At 39.3% G+C, this 24,344-nt stretch overlaps 1 protein-coding gene across 1 annotated transcript; it reads left to right on the top strand.

Moving 5' to 3' along the window:
* Positions 1-1,730: 1,730 nt before the first annotated feature.
* Positions 1,731-22,768, top strand: LOC148069848 (uncharacterized). The gene is made up of 11 exons (XM_087800874.1): positions 1,731-1,872; positions 2,738-2,921; positions 2,978-3,069; positions 3,330-3,562; positions 4,533-4,769; positions 4,822-4,884; positions 4,963-5,179; positions 14,013-14,221; positions 16,640-16,712; positions 19,973-20,090; positions 22,403-22,768. Exons 1-11 carry the CDS (start codon positions 1,857-1,859, stop codon positions 22,596-22,598), a joined length of 1,638 nt encoding a protein of 545 aa, XP_087657000.1. The 5' UTR covers positions 1,731-1,856; the 3' UTR covers positions 22,599-22,768.
* The last annotated feature ends 1,576 nt before the right edge of the window (positions 22,769-24,344 follow it).

Here is a 24,344-nt window from a genome sequence, read left to right as displayed (position 1 = left end):
TTTTCATATACTTATAGGTGTATTTTCAGCAGCAGTAGGAGGATAAACACGTCTTCGCTGCTGATACCAGCTTAAATATCTCGCGAATATTTCGATTCTCATATTTTTTCTTTATTTCTTCTTCCAAACCAAACGTGCTGCCAGCAGGTGTCGCTAGTGTTCCTACAGCTGGTTGAAACCATCGTTAAATAGTAGAAGAAGAAGAAGCTGTCGCGTCATTTCCTGTTAGTTTGTAGCAGCAGAGTTTGATTTGAGACAAACTATCTGTGGAGGATTAGTTACTAGTTAGTATGTACACTATCCTGATGATACTAACTTCTAGTATACTAAGAGAAGTATGTTTGAGACATACTATCTGTGGAGGATTAGTTACTAGTTAGTACGTACACTATCCTGATGATACTAACTTCTAGTATACTAAGAGAAGTATGTTTGAGACATACTATCTGTGGAGGATTAGTTACTAGTTAGTATGTACACTATCCTGATGATACTAACTTCTAGTATAATAAGAGAAGTATGTTTGAGACATACTATCTGTGGAGGATTAGTTACTAGTTAGTACGTACACTATCCTGATGATACTAACTTCTAGTATAATAAGAGAAGTATGTTTGAGACATACTATCTGTGGAGGATTAGTTACTAGTTAGTACGTACACTATCCTGATGATACTAACTTCTAGTATACTAAGAGAAGTATGTTTGAGACATACTATCTGTGGAGGATTAGTTACTAGTTAGTACGTACACTACCCTGATGATACTAACTTCTAGTATACTAAGAGAAGTATGTTTGAGACATACTATCTGTGGAGGATTAGTTACTAGTTAGTACGTACACTATCCTGATGATACTAACTTCTAGTATACTAAGAGAAGTATGTTTGAGACATACTATCTGTGGAGGATTAGTTACTAGTTAGTACGTACACTATCCTGATGATACTAACTTCTAGTATACTAAGAGAAGTATGTTTGAGACATACTATCTGTGGAGGATTAGTTACTAGTTAGTACGTACACTATCCTGATGATACTAACTTCTAGTATACTAAGAGAAGTATGTTTGAGACATACTATCTGTGGAGGATTAGTTACTAGTTAGTACGTACACTATCCTGATGATACTAACTTCTAGTATACTAAGAGAAGTATGTGATTTGAGACATACTATCTGTGGAGGATTAGTTACTAGTTAGTACGTACACTATCCTGATGATACTAACTTCTAGTATACTAAGAGAAGATGTGATTTGAACAGTTTTAACTTTTAACAATACAATGTATAATTTAAGACATTTTTCCAGCTGCTGAGAGAACAAACAAATGAACAATGATATAAATGTGTGGGAGCTTCAGACCCGGGCTCCTTTAAGGTTTGATTTGTGTGTCGTGACTTCAAGACTCTGATAATAAAGAGTTTTGTTGAAAATAATTCTCCACATCATTGATAAAAATAATACTTTGATGCAATCAAAACTCTCTTTTAGAATTTAGATCATTTTAAACACATTTTAATTAATAATTAATACTAAGAGCTTTTTAATGTTTATGTTGTTTGTAATGATTAAGATAAAAAGTGACAACAATACATATAATAATATATAGAAAGCTTGGAGTGTTTGTGCGCGTGCGCGTGCGTGCGAGGACTTCTGGTTGGATGAAACCTTCTTTTTTTTTTAACCCTCGAAGGTCAAAACGAGTTCCTAAAGTTACACAAACGCACTCGTTCACACGTGTAGTTGTGTTGTTGAATAACTCGCTCAGTTGTGTAAGAAAATCTAACGTAACGTCGTCAGTTTTCGAGGTTTTATAACCACGTGTTCGTGACGTCACGCCCTTCGATCGCCAGCATGTCTGCAGATAAAGGTAAGATCGATACTTTAACATAAACCAGGATTATTGATTTTTTTGATTCGCTCGAGTGTCCGGTGACTGACAGCTGAGTGCGCGCGCGTGTGCGCGTGTGGTTATTTTAAAGTTGTGATAGAAACTGAAAGAGAAAAAAGTCAAAGAAAATCCTTCAGTTTTGATTTGATTCTCGTTTCATTCAATTTTGAGATCAAACGTGTTTTACTGATCAGTTCATTGATACAAATCTCACATGATTATCATTACATCTGAAACACACACATGTTGACAAAAAGTGTGTGTGCGTGTGTAGTTTGTGTGTGTGTGCCTGTTTTAATTACTCCGTGTGTGCATTTGTGTTTTAGTTAGTGTGTGTTTGTGTGTGTGTGTGTTTAAGTTAGTGTGTGTATTGGTTTGTGTGCGTGTGTGTTATTTAGTGTGTGTGTGTGCGTGTGTTATTTAGTGGGTGTGTTCATGCGTGCGTGTGTTTTAGTTAGTGTGTGTGTGTTTTAGTTAGTGTGTGATTGTTTTAGTTAGTGTGTGTGTTAGTTAGTGTATGTGTGTGTTTTAGTTAGTGTGTGTGTGTTTTAGTGTGTTTTAGTATGTGTGTGTGTTTTAGTTAGTGTGTGTGTTTGTGTTTAGTTTGTGTGTGTGTGTGTTTGTGTTTAGTTTGTGTGTGTATGTGTTTTAGTTAGTGTGTGTGTTTGTGTTTAGTTTGTGTGTGTGTGTGTTTGTGTTTAGTTTGTGTGTGTATGTGTTTTAGTTAGTGTGTGTGTTTGTGTTTAGTTTGTGTGTGTGTGTGTTTTAGTTAGTGTGTGTGTTTTTCTGATATTCTAAACATCACAAAAGCATTGATAAAGTGACACGTTGATCACACCTGTAGTTCCTGACACACCTGTGGAGGTGCTGCTGGACCTCCTGACGAAAGCGTCGTCGTTGGCGTCTCAACACGACCACAAAGAGCTGGACTTCCTCCTGAACGAGGCCCTGAACGTGGCCTCGGGTCTGGACCGGTACCTGGAGAGGATGAGCACGAAGGAGAGCGAGCCTCTGGCTCAGCTCTTCAGGTAAGACTTGGAGCAGGAAGTTGAAATGAAAGGAATGATCTGAGCTTCACCTGCAGAGCGACCGTGACTCACGACTGGGATCAAGTCTTCAAAGATGGAAAGACAAAGTTCCGTCTTCCTAAGGAGTGCATCACTGGACACGTGGAAGGTTTTATCTTTTATCTTTTATATCTTCAAACTGCTAACAGAGAGTTAAATAATTATGATGAGATGAACCTTCACATGTTATATTAATAATCACAGCAACAATAATAAAACATGAATAAAATCATAATAAACTCTTCAATCATCACAAGATAGTTTTCACTCGTTTTAATCTAAATATTCTTCTGTTTAATTTCACCTTTTTAGTCGTGACTTAAAATCCAGTTCATTGCAGAGGCTTTTATTTTGGTTTTATTTTGACAGGCCAGACCCTGAAGATGCTGGTCCACCTGAGTCGGGCCGAGAGGGTCCTGGAGGTCGGGATGTTCACGGGCTACGGAGCTCTGTCCATGGCGGAGGGTCTCCCTGAGGGCGGGCGTCTGGTGGCCCTCGAGCTGGAGTCGTACCTGGAACAGTTCGCTCGGCCGTTCTTCCACATGTCGCCTCACGGAGAGAAGATCTCGGTGAAGATCGGATCAGCTCTGGACGTCCTGCAGGTGCGAGAGAAGAACGTCGTCGATCCAGACACGACCGGTTGATGGTGTTGCTAACTTCTATCATGTTTCTATTTAATCTTCTTAGAGACACAAGTGTTTGTTCATTTTCATGTAGCGACCGGAGCTCGTTGTTGTCGCGCGCGCATGTGTTATTTAGTGTGAGTGTGTGTGCGTGTGTGTTATTTATTGTGTGTGTGTTATTTAGTGTGTGTGTGTGTAGTTTGTGTGTGTGCGTGTGTAGCGTGTGTGGGTGTGTTAATTTGTCCGTGTGCGCATGCGTGTGTTTTATTTAGTGTGTGTTCGTGTGTGTGCGTTTAAGTGTGTTTGTGTATTGGTTTGTGTGCATTTGTGTTATTTAGTGTGTGTCTGTTTTAGTGTGTGTGTGTGTTTTAGTGTGTGTTTGTGTGTGTGTTTTAGTTAGTGTGTGTGTGTTTTAGTGTGTGTTTGTGTGTGCGTGTTATTTAGTGGTCGTGTGTTATTTAGTGTGTATCTGTTTTAGTGTGTGTTTGTGTGTGTGTGTGCGTGTTTTAGTTAGTGTGTGTGTGTGTTTTTTAGTTAGTGTGTGTGTGTGTTTTAGTGTGTGTGTTTTAGTTAGTGTGTGTGTGTTTGTTTTAGTTAGTGTGTGTGTGTGTTTTAGTGTGTGTGTGTTTTAGTTAGTGTGTGATCGTGTGTGTGATCGTGTGTGTGATCGTGTGTGTTTTAGTTAGTGTGTGTGTGTGTTTAAGTTAGTGTGTGTTTTAGTTGGTGTGTGTGTGTGTTTTAGTGCGTGTTCGTGTTTAAGTTCTCAGGATGATTTCTATTAACATTAGTCGACATGAGAGACTTGAAGGTCATGATCTAAAAGATGTTTTTAAATAAATCCAGAAACACTGTAAAAGGTCATAGACGTTCTTCTAACGTAACGTTTGTTAAGTAAACGTTGACCTTGGTTGTGACAACATGACGTCACTCGCGTCTAATGTCTGGACAGGAACTGGCGGCGAAGGGCGAGCAGTTTGACTTCGTGTTCATCGACGCAGACAAAAGCAACTACATCAACTATTACAACATGATCCTGGACCTGAACCTGCTGAGGTCGCACGGGGTCATGTGTGTGGACAACACTCTGTTCAAAGGTCGCGTGTATCTGGACGACACCACGGACCAGAACGCTCTGGCGCTCAGAGACTTCAACCGCTTCGTGGCTGAAGACCCGCGGGTGGAGCAGGTAGATGTTCGACCTCCTGGCCTCGCCTCTGATAACACGTGTTCTTCTCAAGGTCATCCTTCCTCTCAGAGACGGCATCAGCGTGATCCGCCGCGTGGCGAGTCCAGGAGCGCAGGTGTGTGTGTGCAGGTGTGTGTCCAGGTGTGTGTCCAGGTCATGATCCTAACGTTCCGTCTCTGGACCCGTGGTTCAGGTCGGCGTCACGGACGACGACGTCTTCCGAGGGGTGAAAGGTCGCACCATCCTGGACCGGATGCGACTGGACGGGAAGGTGGCGTACGTGACGGGCGCCGGTCAAGGCATCGGTCGAGGCTTCGCTCACGCTCTCGGCGAAGCAGGAGCCAAAGTGGCCGTCGTGGACCTGGACCCGGTGAAGGCCGAGGCCGTCGCCCGAGAGCTTCATGTCAAAGGTCAGTCGACGCTCAGAAGCAAACGTAGTTTAACGACCTTTAGTGTGTTTTTCATTCACTAGTTTCTACTTTAGGAACACACACCGTTGTGTTGTTACACACTCACACCACTAGGTAGCGCCTCTTGCTCTGGGCCTCAAACCACGAACACTATTGCTGTTTCACATACTTCTCTTAGTATACTAGAAGTTAGTATGCATCAGGATAGTGTACGTACTAACTAGTAACTAATCCTCCACAGATAGTATGTCTCAAACATACTTCTCTTAGTATACTAGAAGTTAGTATCATCAGGATAGTGTACGTACTAACTAGTAACTAATCCTCCACAGATAGTATGTCTCAAACATACTTCTCTTAGTATACTAGAAGTTAGTATCATCAGGATAGTGTACGTACTAACTAGTAACTAATCCTCCACAGATAGTATATCTCAAACATACTACTCTTAGTATACTAGAAGTTAGTATCATCAGGATAGTGTATGTACTAACTAGTAACTAATCCTCCACAGATAGTATGTCTCAAACATACTACTCTTAGTATACTAGAAGTTAGTATCATCAGGATAGTGTACGTACTAACTAGTAACTAATCCTCCACAGATAGTATGTCTCAAACATACTTCTCTTAGTATACTAGAAGTTAGTATCATCAGGATAGTGTACGTACTAACTAGTAACTAATCCTCCACAGATAGTATGTCTCAAACATACTTCTCTTAGTATACTAGAAGTTAGTATCATCAGGATAGTGTACGTACTTACTAGTAACTAATCCTCCACAGATAGTATGTCTCAAACATACTTCTCTTAGTATACTAGAAGTTAGTATCATCAGGATAGTGTACGTACTAACTAGTAACTAATCCTCCACAGATAGTATGTCTCAAACATACTTCTCTTAGTATACTAGAAGTTAGTATGCATCAGGATAGTGTACGAACTAACTAGTAACTAATCCTCCACAGATAGTATGTCTCAAACATACTTCTCTTAGTATACTAGAAGTTAGTATCATCAGGATAGTGTACGTACTAACTAGTAACTAATCCTCCACAGATAGTATGTCTCAAACATACTTCTCTTAGTATACTAGAAGTTAGTATGCATCAGGATAGTGTACGTACTAACTAGTAACTAATCCTCCACAGATAGTATGTCTCAAATCACATACTTCTCTTAGTATACTAGAAGTTAGTATCATCAGGATAGTGTACGTACTAACTAGTAACTAATCCTCCACAGATAGTATGTCTCAAACATACTTCTCTTAGTATACTAGAAGTTAGTATCATCAGGATAATGTACGTACTAACTAGTAACTAATCCTCCACAGATAGTATGTCTCAAACATACTTCTCTTAGTATACTAGAAGTTAGTATCATCAGGATAGTGTACGTACTAACTAGTAACTAATCCTCCACAGATAGTATGTCTCAAACATACTTCTCTTAGTATACTAGAAGTTAGTATCATCAGGATAGTGTACGTACTAACTAGTAACTAATCCTCCACAGATAGTATGTCTCAAACATACTTCTCTTAGTATACTAGTAGTTAGTATCATCAGGATAGTGTACATACTAACTAGTAACTAATCCTCCACAGATAGTATGTCTCAAACATACTTCTCTTAGTATACTAGAAGTTAGTATCATCAGGATAGTGTACCTACTAACTAGTAACTAATCCTCCACAGATAGTATGTCTCAAACATACTTCTCTTAGTATACTAGAAGTTAGTATGCATCAGGATAGTGTACGTACCAACTAGTAACTAATCCTCCACAGATAGTATGTCTCAAACATACTTCTCTTAGTATACTAGAAATTAGTATAATCAGGATAGTGTACGTACTAACTAGTAACTAATCCTCCACAGATAGTATGTCTCAAACATACTTCTCTTAGTATACTAGAAGTTAGTATGCATCAGGATAGTGTACGTACTAACTAGTAACTAATCCTCCACAGATAGTATGTCTCAAACATACTTCTCTTAGTATACTAGAAGTTAGTATCATCAGGATAGTGTGCGTACTAACTAGTAACTAATCCTCCACAGATAGTATGTCTCAAACATACTTCTCTTAGTATACTAGAAGTTAGTATCATCAGGATAGTGTACGTACTAACTAGTAACTAATCCTCCACAGATAGTATGTCTCAAACATACTTCTCTTAGTATACTAGAAGTTAGTATCATCAGGATAGTGTACGTACTAACTAGTAACTAATCCTCCACAGATAGTATGTCTCAAACATACTTCTCTTAGTATACTAGAAGTTAGTATCATCAGGATAGTGTACGTACTAACTAGTAACTAATCCTCCACAGATAGTATGTCTCAAACATACTTCTCTTAGTACACTAGAAGTTAGTATCATCAGGATAGTGTACGTACTAACTAGTAACTAATCCTCCACAGATAGTATGTCTCAAACATACTTCTCTTAGTGTACTAGAAGTTAGTATCATCAGGATAGTGTACGTACTAACTAGTAACTAATCCTCCACAGATAGTATGTCTCAAACATACTTCTCTTAGTATACTAGAAGTTAGTATGCATCAGGATAGTGTACGTACTAACTAGTAACTAATCCTCCACAGATAGTATGTCTCAAACATACTTCTCTTAGTACACTAGAAGTTAGTATCATCAGGATAGTGTACGTACTAACTAGTAACTAATCCTCCACAGATAGTATGTCTCAAACATACTTCTCTTAGTATACTAGAAGTTAGTATCATCAGGATAGTGTACGTACTAACTAGTAACTAATCCTCCACAGATAGTATGTCTCAAACATACCTCTCTTAGTATACTAGAAGTTAGTATCATCAGGATAGTGTACGTACTAACTAGTAACTAATACTCCACAGATAGTTTGTCTCAAATCAAACTCTGCTGCTACAAACTAACAGGAAATGACGCGACAGCTTCTTCTTCTACTTCTATTTAACGATGGTTTCAACCAGCTGTAGGAACACTAGCGACACCTGCTGGCAGCACGTTTGGTTTGGAAGAAGAAATAAAGAAAAAATATGAGAATCGAAATATTGACGAGATATTTAAGATGGTATCAGCAGCGAAGACGTGTTTATCCTCCTAATGCTGCTGAAAATACACCTGTAAGTATATGAATATATATATATATATATATATATATGACGTAACTTCCGTTTACAACGTCACTAAGATGGAGCCGTTTAGTGCAGAAAGTGTCCCATCGATTCATACTCAGTTTTGTGGGCGTTTTATGACAATCTAGTGTGTATGGAGTACTAACTTTACATACTAAGAATTGAGACGCACTTACGCACTAAAAATACTAACTTAGAGTACACAAGTATGTGATTTGAGACACAGCACCAGTCTTACTATCTACCCTAAACGGCCGCCATCATAGTGACATTATATATATATATATATATATATATATATATATATATATATCAGCAGCAGTAGAAGGATAAACACGTCTTCGCTGCTGATACCAGCTTAAATATCTCGCAAATATTTAGATTATCATATTTTTTCCCCATTTCTACTCCCAAACCAAACGTGCTGCAAGCAGGTGTCGCTAGTGTTCCTACAGCTGGTTTGAAACCATCGTTAAATAGTAGTAGAAGAAGAAGCTGTCGCGTCATTTCCTGTTAGTTTGTAGCAGCAGAGTTTGATTTGAGACAAACTATCTGTGGAGGATTAGTTACTAGTTAGTACGTACACTATCCTGATGCATACTAACTTCTAGTATACTAAGAGAAGTATGTTTGAGACATACTATCTGTGGAGGATTAGTTACTAGTTAGTACGTACACTATCCTGATGATACTAACTTCTAGTATACTAAGAGAAGTATGTTTGAGACATACTATCTGTGGAGGATTAGTTACTAGTTAGTACGTACACTATCCTGATGATACTAACTTCTAGTATACTAAGAGAAGTATGTTTGAGACATACTATCTGTGGAGAATTAGTTACTAGTTAGTACGTACACTATCCTGATGATACTAACTTCTAGTATACTAAGAGAAATATGTTTGAGACAAACTATCTGTGGAGGATTAGTTACTAGTTAGTACGTACACTATCCTGATGATACTAACTTCTAGTATACTAAGAGAAGTATGTTTGAGACAAACTATCTGTGGAGGATTAGTTACTAGTTAGTACGCACACTATCCTGATGATACTAACTTCTAGTATACTAAGAGAAGTATGTTTGAGACATACTATCTGTGGAGGATTAGTTACTAGTTAGTACGTACACTATCCTGATGACACTAACTTCTAGTATACTAAGAGAAGTATGTGATTTGAGACATACTATCTGTGGAGGATTAGTTACTAGTTAGTACGTACACTATCCTGATGATACTAACTTCTAGTATACTAAGAGAAGTATGTTTGAGACAAACTATCTGTGGAGGATTAGTTACTAGTTAGTACGTACACTATCCTGATGATACTAACTTCTAGTATACTAGGAGAAGTATGTTTGAGACATACTATCTGTGGAGGATTAGTTACTAGTTAGTACGTACACTATCCTGATGACACTAACTTCTAGTATACTAAGAGAAGTATGTTTGAGACATACTATCTGTGGAGGATTAGTTACTAGTTAGTACGCACACTATCCTGATGATACTAACTTCTAGTATACTAAGAGAAGTATGTTTGAGACATACTATCTGTGGAGGATTAGTTACTAGTTAGTACGTACACTATCCTGATGATACTAACTTCTAGTATACTAAGAGAAGTATGTTTGAGACAAACTATCTGTGGAGGATTAGTTACTAGTTAGTACGCACACTATCCTGATGATACTAACTTCTAGTATACTAAGAGAAGTATGTTTGAGACATACCATCTTTGGAGGATTAGTTACTAGTTAGTACGTACACTATCCTGATGCATACTAACTTCTAGTATACTAAGAGAAGTATGTTTGAGACATACTATCTGTGGAGGATTAGCTACTAGTTAGTACGTACACTATCCTGATGATACTAACTTCTAGTATACTAAGAGAAGTATGTTTGAGACAAACTATCTGTGGAGGATTAGTTACTAGTTAATACGTACACTATCCTGATGATACTAACTTCTAGTATACTAAGAGAAGTATGTTTGAGACATACTATCTGTGGAGGATTAGTTACTAGTTAGTACGTACACTATCCTGATGATACTAACTTCTAGTATACTAAGAGAAGTATGTTTGAGACAAACTATCTGTGGAGGATTAGTTACTAGTTAGTACGTACACTATCCTGATGATACTAACTTCTAGTATACTAAGAGAAGTATGTTTGAGACATGCCATCTGTGGAGGATTAGTTACTAGTTAGTACGTACACTATCCTGATGCATACTAACTTCTAGTATACTAAGAGAAGTATGTTTGAGACATACTATCTGTGGAGGATTAGTTACTAGTTAGTACGTACACTATCCTGATGCGTACTAACTTCTAGTATACTAAGAGAAGTATGTTTGAGACATACTATCTGTGGAGGATTAGTTACTAGTTAGTACGTACACTATCCTGATGCGTACTAACTTCTAGTATACTAAGAGAAGTATGTTTGAGACATACTATCTGTGGAGGATTAGTTACTAGTTAGTACGTACACTATCCTGATGATACTAACTTCGAGTATACTAAGAGAAGTATGTTTGAGACAAACTATCTGTGGAGGATTAGTTACTAGTTAGTACGTACACTATCCTGATGATACTAACTTCTAGTATACTAAGAGAAGTATGTTTGAGACATACTATCTGTGGAGGATTAGTTACTAGTTAGTACGTACACTATCCTGATGACACTAACTTCTAGTATACTAAGAGAAGTATGTTTGAGACATACTATCTGTGGAGGATTAGTTACTAGTTAGTATGTACACTATCCTGATGATACTAACTTCTAGTATACTAAGAGAAGTATGTGATTTGAGACATACTATCTGTGGAGGATTAGTTACTAGTTAGTACGTACACTATCCTGATGATACTAACTTCTAGTACACTAAGAGAAGTATGTTTGAGACATACTATCTGTGGAGGATTAGTTACTAGTTAGTACTTACACTATCCTGATGATACTAACTTCTAGTATACTAAGAGAAGTATGTTTGAGACATACTATCTGTGAAGGATTAGTTACTAGTTAGTACGTACACTATCCTGATGATACTAACTTCTAGTATACTAAGAGAAGTATGTTTGAGACATACTATCTGTGGAGGATTAGTTACTAGTTAGTACACACACTATCCTGATGATACTAACTTCTAGTATACTAAGAGAAGTATGTGATTTGAGACATACTATCTGTGGAGGATTAGTTACTAGTTAGTACGTACACTATCCTGATGATACTAACTTCTAGTATACTAAGAGAAGTATGTTTGAGACATACTATCTGTGGAGGATTAGTTACTAGTTAGTACGTACACTATCCTGATGATACTAACTTCTAGTATACTAAGAGAAGTATGTTTGAGACATACTATCTGTGGAGGATTAGTTACTAGTTAGTACGTACACTATCCTGATGATACTAACTTCTAGTATACTAAGAGAAGTATGTTTGAGACATACTATCTGTGGAGGATTAGTTACTAGTTAGTACGTACACTATCCTGATGATACTAACTTCTAGTATACTAAGAGAAGTATGTTTGAGACATACTATCTGTGGAGGATTAGTTACTAGTTAGTACGTACACTATCCTGATGATACTAACTTCTAGTATACTAAGAGAAGTATGTTTGAGACATACTATCTGTGGAGGATTAGTTACTAGTTAGTACGTACACTATCCTGATGATACTAACTTCTAGTATACTAAGAGAAGTATGTTTGAGACATACTATCTGTGGAGGATTAGTTACTAGTTAGTATGTACACTATCCTGATGATACTAACTTCTAGTATACTAAGAGAAGTATGTGATTTGAGACATACTATCTGTGGAGGATTAGTTACTAGTTAGTACGTACACTATCCTGATGATACTAACTTCTAGTACACTAAGAGAAGTATGTTTGAGACATACTATCTGTGGAGGATTAGTTACTAGTTAGTACGTACACTATCCTGATGATACTAACTTCTAGTATACTAAGAGAAGTATGTGATTTGAGACATACTATCTGTGGAGGATTAGTTACTAGTTAGTACGTACACTATCCTGATGATACTAACTTCTAGTATACTAAGAGAAGTATGTTTGAGACATACTATCTGTGGAGGATTAGTTACTAGTTAGTACACACACTATCCTGATGATACTAACTTCTAGTATACTAAGAGAAGTATGTGATTTGAGACATACTATCTGTGGAGGATTAGTTACTAGTTAGTACGTACACTATCCTGATGATACTAACTTCTAGTATACTAAGAGAAGTATGTTTGAGACATACTATCTGTGGAGGATTAGTTACTAGTTAGTACGTACACTATCCTGATGATACTAACTTCTAGTATACTAAGAGAAGTATGTTTGAGACATACTATCTGTGGAGGATTAGTTACTAGTTAGTACGTACACTATCCTGATGATACTAACTTCTAGTATACTAAGAGAAGTATGTTTGAGACATACTATCTGTGGAGGATTAGTTACTAGTTAGTACGTACACTATCCTGATGATACTAACTTCTAGTATACTAAGAGAAGTATGTGATTTGAGACACAGCATATGAAACGTAACATAGTTTGAATAAAGTTCACCTACTAAACTGATCCTAAAACTTACCCATAAAAAACCAATAAAACCTCATCATCCTGGTTTAACTAAAGATAAAGTGAGATCAGAGAATATTCAATTATCTTTAAAAGTCCCTGTAAATGTGAAATAAATGATCAACAAAAGATTTGACTTAAAAAACATTTGTTTATATCATTGTTTTTGTCTGGACTTGAGTCACATGACCTGCTATAGTCGTCTCAAGATGTGCCCGATTATAAAAGTTTATCGAGACTAACTTATCGTACTTAAAAACAAAAGAGTTCAAAGAAGACTCGACGCAACTTAAGATGAAATGTCAGGAAGATAAACGAAAGTCAACAACAGCAGGAGAAGATTGTTTAACGTCAACACGAGTTCACTTCTCATAACAAACCTCGTCTGGGTCACTGTGACAAACTTTGATTCAACTTAGATTCAATGTCAAATCCTACCTTTCTGTTCTTCAACCCATGATTTAATTCATGTTTATTTTGTTTTACAAACATTTCTTTCTTTAGACTCAAGTATTCGTTCAGGCTACACGACAAGTGCACAGTCGTGCCGCTAGAGGGCAGCATATGAAAGGACAAAATCACGAGCTGAGCTTTAAATCCAACCTCGTGTTAATAAATGAAATAAACCAACATTTTTATTCGTTTAATTCATCGATTTACCACGTTTTTATCAACGGAATTGTTCTACTTGTGTTGGTTTGATTCTCATTTAAAACTGTAGCAACACAAGCTCTTGAATGATTTAGTTTTAAATCATATTTTCTGTCGTGTTTTCTTATAAAACACAGTTTATCAAAATAATATGTCATTAAAGTAACAAAAAAATATTCTCCTTATTTCAATATTTAATAACTTATATATTTTATAATCAAGTCAATGTTGTCGCTTTATTTATATTTATTTTTCTTACTTCTGTGCAAAAGTTGATCTTGAAGCTTGTTATTAGTTTATTGTTATTTATTAGAACATGAACGTGTCAAGAAAGAAACATTTACTTGAACATGTTTATTACTCGACAGAAAGTAACTTGAATGTTTGTCGTTGTTATTCGTCAACAGGCATCACGTCCATGTCCGTCTGCGCCGACATCAGCCTGCAGACGGACGTCCTCAGGATGATTGACAGCATCACGTCCAGCTGGGGAAGAATCGACGTCGGCGTCAACAACGCAGGAGTGAATTATAATTCTGCGAGTGAAGACACGAGTCTAGACGAGTGGAACAGAACCTTCGACGTCAACCTGAGAGGAACCTTCCTGTGCTGCCAGGTGTGTGTGTGTGAGTGTTTAAGTTAGTGTGTGTGTGTGTGTTTTAGTTAGTGTGAATGTGTGTGTGTGTGTTTTAGTTAGTGTGAATGTGTGTGTGTGTGTGTGTTTAAGTTAGTGTGTGTGTTTTAATTGGTGTGTGTTTGTGTTTAAGTTAGTGTTAATGTGTGTGTGTGTGTTTAAGTTTGTGTGTGTGCGTGTGTGTTTAAGTTAGTGTGAATGTGTGTGTGTGTGTTTAAGTTAGTGTGTGAGTGTGTGTGTGTGTGTTTTAGTTGGTGTGTGTGTGTGTGTTTAAGTTAGTGTGAATGTGTGTGTGTGTGTTTAAGTTAGTGTGTGTGTGTGTGAGTGTGTGCGTGTGTGTTTTAGTTAGTGTGAATGTGTGTGTTTGTGTGTTTTAGTTAGTGTGTGTGTGACTTTTAGTTAGTGTGTGTGTGTTTTAGTTAGTGCGTGTGGGTTTTAGTTAGTGTGTGTATTGGTTTGTGTGCATGTGTGTTATTTAGCGAGTGCGTGTTATTTAGTGTGTGTGTGTGTGTTATTTAGCGTGTGTGTGTTATTTAGTGTGTGCCTGTTTTAGTTAGTATGTGTGTGCATGTGTGTTATTTAGCGAGTGTGTGTTATTTAGTGTGTGTGTGTGTGTTATTTAGCGTGTGTGTTATTTAGTGTGTGTGTGTTTTAGTTAGTATGTGTGTGCGCGTTTGTTATTTAGTGTGCGTGTGTGTTAGTTTGTGTGTGCGTGTGTTAGTTTATGTGTGCACGCATGTGTTATTCAGTGTGTGTGTGTCTGTGTGTGTGTGTGTAGTTTGTGTGTATATGCATGTGTTATTTAGTGTGTGTGTGTGTGTGTGTGGTGTGTGTGTGCGTGTGTGTGTGTGTGTGTGTGTGTGTGTGTGTGTGTGTGTGTGTGTGTGTGTGTGTGTGTGTGTGTGTGTGTGTGTGTGTGTGTGTGTGTGTGTGTGTGTGTGTGTGTGTGTGTGTGTGTGTGTGTGTGCCTGTGTTAAGTAGTCCGTGTGTGTGTGTGTTAAGTAGTCCGTTTGTGTGTGTTATTTAGTGTGTGTGTGTGTGTGTGGTGTGTGTGTGCCTGTGTTAAGTAGTCCGTGTGTGTGTGTTATTTAGTGTGTGTGTGTTGATGAGAGAACAAGAAAGACACATTAATTCTCGATGAAACCTTCAAACCGTGAAATAACTTTATATTGACTTTCATTCATCTGAGCTTTTGAGCAACACAGTCCCCCTGCTGGACAGTTTTATATCGCTCACCTCACGACAAACCATATATATATACATGTATATATATATATATATATATATATATATATGGTTAGTATAATCTGTATTCAATCAACAATACTAGTATTTGTTTAAATCAAATTGACACATTAAAAAAAAAACATAAAATTGAAATAAATAATCAATAATCTAAAAGAAAATGTTTTCTTCATCATAAGTTAATAAATAAAACTAGTATAAATATAATAAACTAGTGAACATTTTCACTGAAGAGAAGAAATTAATCTATTTATGTTTTTCTTAAACACAGATTGTTTTTTATTTAATTCAAAACGTGTTTAGTTTACGACGAATCTTTCATCAAATGATCTCAATATTAAAATCTTAAAATCTTTATATTATTATTATTATTATCGCGAGTATAATTTACTCGTAAGTACACAGAAAAGTGTTTTTCAAAGCAGTTGTGTGTCATGAACTACACACACGTAAGATTGTGAACCACTGGTGTTTGTGTTGATGTGTGTGTCGCTGCCTTGAGAATGTGTTTGTGTTGATGTGTGTGTTGATATTTGTGTTGGTGTGTGTTGATGTGTGTGTATGTGTGTGTTTATGTGTGTGTCGATGTGTGTGTTGATGTGTGTGTTGATGTGTGTGTAGATGTGTGTGTGACGTGTGTTGATGTGTGTGTAGATGTGTGTGTTAATGTGTGTGTCGATGTGTGTGTCAATGTGTGTTGATGTGTGTGTCGATGTGTGTTGATGTGTGTGTCGATGTTTGTGTTGATGTGTGTGTTGAAGCGTGTGTCTATGTGTGTGTGATGTGTGTGTGACATGTGTGTGACGTGTGTTGATGTGTGTGTCGATGTGTTTGCGATGTGTGTGTCGATGTGTGTGTCGATGTGTGTTGATGTGTGTGTTGATGTGTGTGTCGATGTTTGTATCGATGTTTGTGTTGATGTGTGTGTTGATGTGTGTGTTGATGTGTGTGTCTATGTGTGTGTTGATGTGTGTGTTGATGTGTGTGTTGATGTGTGTGTCTGTGTGTGTCGATGTGTGTATCGATGTGTGTGTCTATGTGTGTTGATGTGTGTTGAAGTGTGTGTCTGTGTGTGTCTATGTGTGTTGAAGTGTGTGTCTATGTGTGTTGAAGTGTGTGTCTATGTGTGTTGAAGTGTGTGTCTGTGTGTGTCAGGCGGCCGGGCGAGTGATGCTGAAACAAGGCTCCGGCAACATCATCAACACGGCGTCGATGGCGAGTCTCATCGGTGAGTTGATTCTCTGCTGCGTCTCTTCGTCTTAATCCTCCGGCGAGCGAAGCCAGGACTTCATTGTTCGTCTGCAGAACAACGACCAATAAGTTGTGACGGATTAGAGGAAACAAAAGTGTTGTGATTGCATCTCGTGAAGCACTTTTGCATCATAACAAACATCTGAGGATCCGAACCCTCGAGTCGTTCCTGCGCCGCGGGTCGCTGGAGCAGGAAGAGATTCTGGAGCCAGTTCCTCCGAACGGGTTCATCAGCAGTCGCTCCGCTCGCCGCTAGAACCAGCAGCATATGGACCCGGTCCGGGCGCCGCCCGTGACCCCGAGCGAGCCGGTAAACAGAGGCTTTGTTAGGAATGATCAACGACTCACATTACTCGGGTCCGGACGGACTTTCCTTGTCGGCGCCGACATCTGCTCCTGATATTGTCATAATGTGTCGCGAGACCTTGTGAGCGGCGCCGTCAACGACCCATTAAAACCTACAACGACACGGTTCTGTCCATCTGCTGATAGAACGAGTGTTTATACGCGACACGCACACAATACAAAAATACAATTACACTTTCTTGAACGACGGCCAACAACTCTGAGGACAACCTTAGGAAACGTGACTTCCTGTTCGCACCGACAGCACTGACGGCTTAAACACTGAGTTAACACGTAAATACTAGGAAGTGATCGTCGCTACACTAAAATGAACAAACATTTTAGTCTACAATAAGAACCGATGACTCTGACCCTCGACACGAGGGTAGAAAAACCTAAAGTATGTTTAAAATGTTGTTTCTAGTGACCTCTTGGGTCAGGAAGGTGTAACTGCAACATATCCTTGCGTCGTTGCCAAATACAGCATGAGCCGGTGAAGTCACATGACACCGCGGTCGTCCTGACAACGTGACAACTTTAACAACATCTAGAAATATGTTCGATGATGAATCGATGTCACAGAAAATATAAGTAAAATGTTAAACATATTTGCTTTAAGTGCATTTATGGATTAATATTTATATTTAAAAAACACTGCCAGGAGATAAAACTTCTTTAAACAACTCAAACATTACACATAAATAATGAAAAGTTACATTTGGAATCTTTACTAAAGCAAACACTCTCTGACTAGAGTAGATTTATGGATCGACTGCAGGTACAAATACTTTTTAAATACTTCTTCTAGGTTCGCCACAAAAACTGCCTCCACTTTTCTGACCTTCTTGAATATAATCTGAGATTTTAATCGTTTAAAAAAAAAAAATAATACCTCGTATTTAAACGAGGAGTATTCATAAGTATTTCACTCGTGTACTTTCTTGTACTTGTCGAAGTATTCGTCCTGAAACACTTGAGATATTTCTTAGAATCATATTCAACTCATTGAAGAGAAGTTTCAAACGTATTAATAACGCGTAGAATCGTGTAAAACTTAAATACTATAAACATTATCCTGCAGCTGTTCGTACTCAAGAGTAAAACACGTTAAAAATGGTTAAAAACTTTGAAAACATTGTTGAGTTCTTTATGATTTCAGGTGTTTTCTTACCTGTTCAAAGAACAAGTGAATCGTTGCCGTTTCGTTCCGGGGGAGAGTCTGAAGAAAGGAGGTCTAACTTTAACGTTTTCAGGCTCACCTACCCCTCCTTTACGCTCAGCCATGTCAACGGCAGCCGGTGGCCCACAATGCACTGCGGCAGGCAAACGTCATTCAAGTTAAAATTGCTTCACTTGAAGGTTTTTTCTTGAACTTTAAGACGCGTTTCTGGGGCGACGGCGGCGGATCTGAGCCGCTTGTTCCGGGGAATCATCATTTGAACTGTTGATCCGCTCAGAAGAATATCAATGTCTTTGTAAGAGCGTGTTGTCTTCCTCTCGCCGCGGCCGCCGCAGGGATTACTGCTCTTTAAGACGAGGAGAAACATCAATGCAGGTTTATTTAAAGGATGAAGGCGTTTTCTCAATGGTATTTTCAGGCTGTATCACCAGGTCTTGAGTGAGGATTAGAGCCTGAGCTGTGTTTCTGTCCTGATAAGTCGGATTTTACCTTCAATCTGCGTGTAAGCTCTGAGCTCCGCCGAGGTCCGCGGCTCAACCTTCTCTATCTCGCCGCCGCGGCAACCATCTCCCGACCTCGTCTCCATATATAAATAAATATTTTGCTCGCCGACGCTCGCGGACCCGCCCCCGGTTATTCATCATCCCGGCCTCGCGCCGACGCCAGTTGGCAGCGCGAGCGGCGGGTGACGAGGTTAACTGCTAAAGTTGTTCGTAACTTGGAGCCTTCCTGGCCGTGATTAATCAACGCCGCCGGAGCAGGATCCCCGGTCGCGGCGGCTCCTGCCGAGGCAGCATCTGTGGCGGCGCCGGCGAACAAATGGATCCGTTTGAACGAGCGAACTGGACGTGTTCGGCCATTAGCTTGACGCGGATTCACAGAGAGTCGCTAATGGAGCAGCAACACAAAAACACGGATGCACTTTAACATGTTGGCAACTTTCCTGCGTCGTAACGTAACGTCGAGAACCGTGAACACGAAGATTCAGACGAAGCTTCACCGAGATCAAGAAACGTTTTCTGAACGTGGTTCTGACGATCGTCTGCTTTGGTTCTGGTTCTTTTTGGCTCGACACACTTGGAGATTTCGTTCATTGCCATATTCCGAACCGAACTACAACCATGACTCGTATCTGTGGTGATGTCACAATAAAAGCAACATTTCCGTTCATTCTTCATTGTTGTTACATTTGGTTTGAAGTCAAATAACTTCTGAAATCATTTGTTCTTTGAATAATTGGTTTGATTCCGACGCTCGTAGTTTTGTTTTTGTGTCAATAGTATATTTACTTCTATCATTTGATCAGATTTAGGGAAGTGAGTTGGAGATGGCGCTTGCATTCATTTCTATAAGTCAGCAAGAGGAGCTTCCACCAAGATAAAACAAGAGCTTTTCTTAGACATTTACAATGAAACTCTTCTAACACTAGGGGGAGCCAGAAACCAACATGTTCAATTTTTTGTCTTTTTTCTCGTCTTTACATCTTTTGTTTTTTTTAACCCTCGAAATAGAAATAAAACTGAAAAAGTATCTTTCATAAAATATTGACTTGTTCTTGTAGGGTTTGTATTCAAATAAATGTATTCATGATTTATTGACAATAACTGTAACTCAAATCTTTAAATGTTTACATCTCTGGTCACGCGTCAATCATAGTTGTGGTGATCGTGCTTCTGTCAATCACACGAGAGTGACACGTGTCTGTTCTTCAGTGCCTCACCCTCAGAAGCAGCTGAGCTACAACACGTCCAAGGCCGGCGTGGTCAAGCTGACGCAGACCCTGGGCTGCGAGTGGATGGACCGAGGCGTGCGAGTCAACTGCATCTCACCGTGAGTCGCTCTTTTCTCAAGTTGGATCCAGAACCACGGCGGCGTCTCGTGGCGTGAAGACGGATCGGCAGGTTCTGGTGAAGGGCCTCGTTCAGCGGCTCATTTAAGTCGAACAAAGCATCCGAGCCTAATTAGACGACGTCTTCGGGGATGAACGAACCAAACACTCGCTAATTGTTCTTTTCAATTAGCAAATCAAACGTGCAAACTGACTTCATGTGTCGCCGAACAATAGAGCTTTGTTTGTGTGTGTTTGTGTGAAGCCGAGGAGAAGCTCCGTCCCTCGAGCGATCCGGCCTCACAACCATCCAACAAAGACGAACACACACGCGCCTCCCTCGCCTTATTTATCAGCTGCTTGTTTGCTAATTTTAATTTGCAAAGAGACCATTCCTGGCGCTCCAGGTGCCTCGGCGCGAGGGTTTGTGCGAGATGACAGCGGGTAAATATGCCGAGCAGAGCGAGCGACACAATTAGTGCTCATGAGGTTGACTGGAGTCGGATTCTATTGGCAACTTTAACCGCGCGCCGGCGATAAGAGGCATTATCTGGAAAATTGGCCGAGAGAGAACAGCAGCTCTGATTGCCAGGGAAGGTTGAAGATAACGGATGAAGAGAAATATAATTGAGGTGGAATATGTTAACCAAGGTGTCACGGGCGGCTCCGGGTAATTTAGCCAAATGTTACGCTCGGATGAACGAAGACACAAATATAACGTCGTTAAGATCGACTCTGTTGTTGTGAAGGTTTCATTTAATATGTTTAAGAAGGTTTCAAAGTGTTCACTTGAATGGCCTCTCACTGCTGCTGATCACACCACTATTTATCAGAAGATATATGAAGCAGAGACAGAACATATATGAAGCAGGAACTGAAGATATATGAAGCAGGAACAGAAGATATATGAAGCAGGAACGGAAGATGTATGAAGCAGGAACTGAAGATATATGAAGCAGGAACTAAAGATATATGAAGCAGAGACAGAACATATGAAGCAGGAACTGAAGATATATGAAGCAGGAACTGAAGATATATGAAGCAGGAACGGAAGATGTATGAAGCAGGAACTGAAGATATATGAAGCAGGAACTGAAGATATATGAAGCAGGAACAGAAGATATATGAAGCAGAGACAGAACATATGAAGCAGGAACTGAAGATATATGAGGCAGGAACTGAAGATATATGAAGCAGGAACAGAAGATATATGAAGCAGGAACAGAAGATATATGAAGCAGAGACAGAACATATGAAGCAGGAACTGAAGATATATGAGGCAGGAACTGAAGATATATGAAGCAGGAACAGAAGATATATGAAGCAGGAACAGAAGATGTATGAAGCAGGAACTGAAGATGTATGAAGCAGGAACTGAAGATATATGAAGCAGGAACAGAAGATATATGAAGCAGGAACTGAAGATATATGAAGCAGGAACTGAAGATATATGAAGCAGGAACGGAAGATGTATGAAGCAGGAACTGAAGATATATGAAGCAGGAACAGAAGATATATGAAGCAGGAACAGAAGATATATGAAGCAGGAACAGAAGATATATGAAGCAGGAACAGAAGATATATGAAGCAGGAACAGAAGATTTATGAAGCAGGAACTGAAGATATATGAAGCAGGAACAGAAGATATATGAAGCAGGAACAGAAGATATATGAAGCAGGAACGGAAGATGTATGAAGCAGGAACAGAAGATATATGAAGCAGGAACAGAAGATATATGAAGCAGGAACTGAAGATATATGAAGCAGGAACTGAAGATATATGAAGCAGGAACAGAAGATATATGAAGCAGGAACGGAAGATGTATGAAGCAGGAACAGAAGATATATGAAGCAGGAACAGAAGATATATGAAGCAGGAACAGAAGATATATGAAGCAGGAACAGAAGATATATGAAGCAGGAACAGACGATATATGAAGCAGGAACAGAAGATATATGAAGCAGGAACAGAACGAACAATCGTTTGGACCGTGAAGCTCATTCTTAGATCTCGGTTTTGTTGATTTCATCGTATATTTTCTTTAACTTCTTCAAAATGAGCTCCTTGGCAGAGGTATGTTCTATTTCAGTGTTCATTTCTGTCCCTTCCCGATCGTCAGCATCTAAAGTTTTGAAGTAAAAAGTGATAAAATAGTCTAAATAAAACTGAAGAATGTTTGGTGACGAGCACTTTTGATTGGCAGGTGAACCTCTGTGACGCCGGTTCAGAAGATAATTGGGTTTATTTTTGCCCGTGAAACAAATGCTGTCACTCCGGCGCCTTGATGCCTCTCTGTGGCGTCTGTGCTTGCAGGGGGATCGTTGACACTCCTCTCATCCAGTCGCAGGATCTGAGGCCTCTGGTGCAGCGCTGGCTGTCAGACATTCCTGCTGGAAGACTGGCTCGAGTGACAGACCTGCAGGCTGCAGTGGTCTACTTGGCATGTGACGCCTCCGACTACATGACAGGGCATAACTTAGTCATAGAGGGTGGACAGAGTCTGTGGTAGACGCTCTCGCTTCCCCGAGGACCGGCTCAGGACCAGCGCCTCCGTCTACCGGCGACGGAACCGAAGCCGTCAGAGCGTCGATGGAAGAGATGCTCGGGTCGAAACCAACGCCTGAGAGAAGATGTGAAACTTTTAAGACCGTGAGCAACAAATAAATGATTAAAACACTTGATTGTTTTCTTTGTGTTCTTTCTCAGCTGTCACTCAAATCAACGCTTCAACGTCACTAGATTCACTAACTAGGTTAACAAACTGTTTAAACTGAACCAAACCATATTCTGTCAAATGTATTCGTTTAGAACGAAGGAGGCAAAATAAAATGGAATCTGAAAAAATGTAACTAGTTTTCTTAAAATCGATTTTTCAAAGAGTCGTGTATCAAATATAGTGTTAAACATATATGTTTATCTATATATGTTTATCTTTATATGTTTATCTATATATGTTTATCTGTGACGTTGTTACAGAAACACGGTGCGACGGCCATCTTGGGTATTTAAATTATCCAGAGTCTGGTCAAGATGATGAACCTTTGATGGACCTGTCAGTCAAACCAGCCACGCCCACATTATTCAAATTCACCTCAATGTATGTAAGTAAGTAAGTAATTTTTATTTATAGCGCTTTTCCAGACCAGGGTCACAAAGCGCTTAAACAATCAAAACAACACTCAAAATAATCAAAGGGAAATATATGAGTGTGTACTTGACATGAGTACTTGTGTACATGACAGTATTTGAACTACAGTAATCCAGTGTTGAAGTAAACACTCCATGAACTACAGTTTTTCATCCAGACATTCTGTACATAGACGTCTGATCGACTGACTTCCTGTTTCGATGCTGAGACGGAGAAGAAAACCATCGAAGGGACGTCAAAGTATTAGTCAGTAGTTATACACACTTTAACTAATGTTGACTGACTTTAAACAAACTCAAACTGGTCTTGAAGAATCTCACTGGTGACTCAAGGACGGCGCCCTGAGGTACCCCGTTTCTAACCGAAGCTGCCTCTAACGTGTTTCCTCCTGAAAACTGTAATTACCATTAAAAATGTATTTATGACACAGTCTTGTTTTGATTGGTCACCTGAAGACCCTCACGTGCACGCTCACGCTCGTGCACCTGAAGCTCCGGGACCCTCACGTGCACGCTCACGCTCGTGCGCATCCCGGGAACAGAAGAACACTAGTTAAGAGGAGGTGAAGAAACCTGACCGAGTCTCTACAATTACAGCACAAGTATCAGCCAATTAGCGCCTCGAGCGCCGACACGTGACCGTCGCTGTCGACGCAGCAACTTCCCGCCACTGACCGCGCTCTGATTTACATAATTGGCGGGTTGTGTGCGTTAATGGGAATGTCGTGCGCGAGGATCCCATTAAGATACGAGACTCATCTGATCTCGTCTCGCTGTTTATCTGCGACACACAAATGGTGGTTTTGATCCGAACTTTTTACACGAAAATATCAAAGTTGGTCTCGACAGAAGCACTTCCTCGTCCTGCCGCTGAGGGGCAGTGTAGAGACAGCAGAGCTTCAGTTCATCTCATGAGACGCTGAATATATTTATGTTCACTTCAAAGTGATCGTGGATTTAAATGCATTAAAGTATCGGAAGGAGCGTGAAATGAAGATTAAAGGAGCAAATAAAACCTGCAACAATCAAGAGTTAAATATCATTTACATCTTAAACTTTATTCGCATTTTTCAACTACAAACTTTACATTTATACATTCAATAAATTC

Source organism: Callionymus lyra, chromosome 10 (assembly GCF_982586985.1).
Source record: "Callionymus lyra chromosome 10, fCalLyr1.hap1.1, whole genome shotgun sequence".
NCBI lineage: Eukaryota > Metazoa > Chordata > Actinopteri > Syngnathiformes > Callionymidae > Callionymus > Callionymus lyra.
The sequence above is the reverse complement of the archived record's forward strand: the minus strand, read 5'-3'. Positions and strand labels throughout refer to the sequence as shown.

Excerpts from the sequence above, each read along its gene's own strand:
- LOC148069848 (XM_087800874.1), top strand. Across the intron at positions 14,222-16,639 it reads GAACCTTCCTGTGCTGCCAG|GCGGCCGGGCGAGTGATGCT; the intron begins GTGTGTGTGTGT and ends TGTGTGTGTCAG. Across the intron at positions 16,713-19,972 it reads GTCGATGGCGAGTCTCATCG|TGCCTCACCCTCAGAAGCAG; the intron begins GTGAGTTGATTC and ends TCTGTTCTTCAG.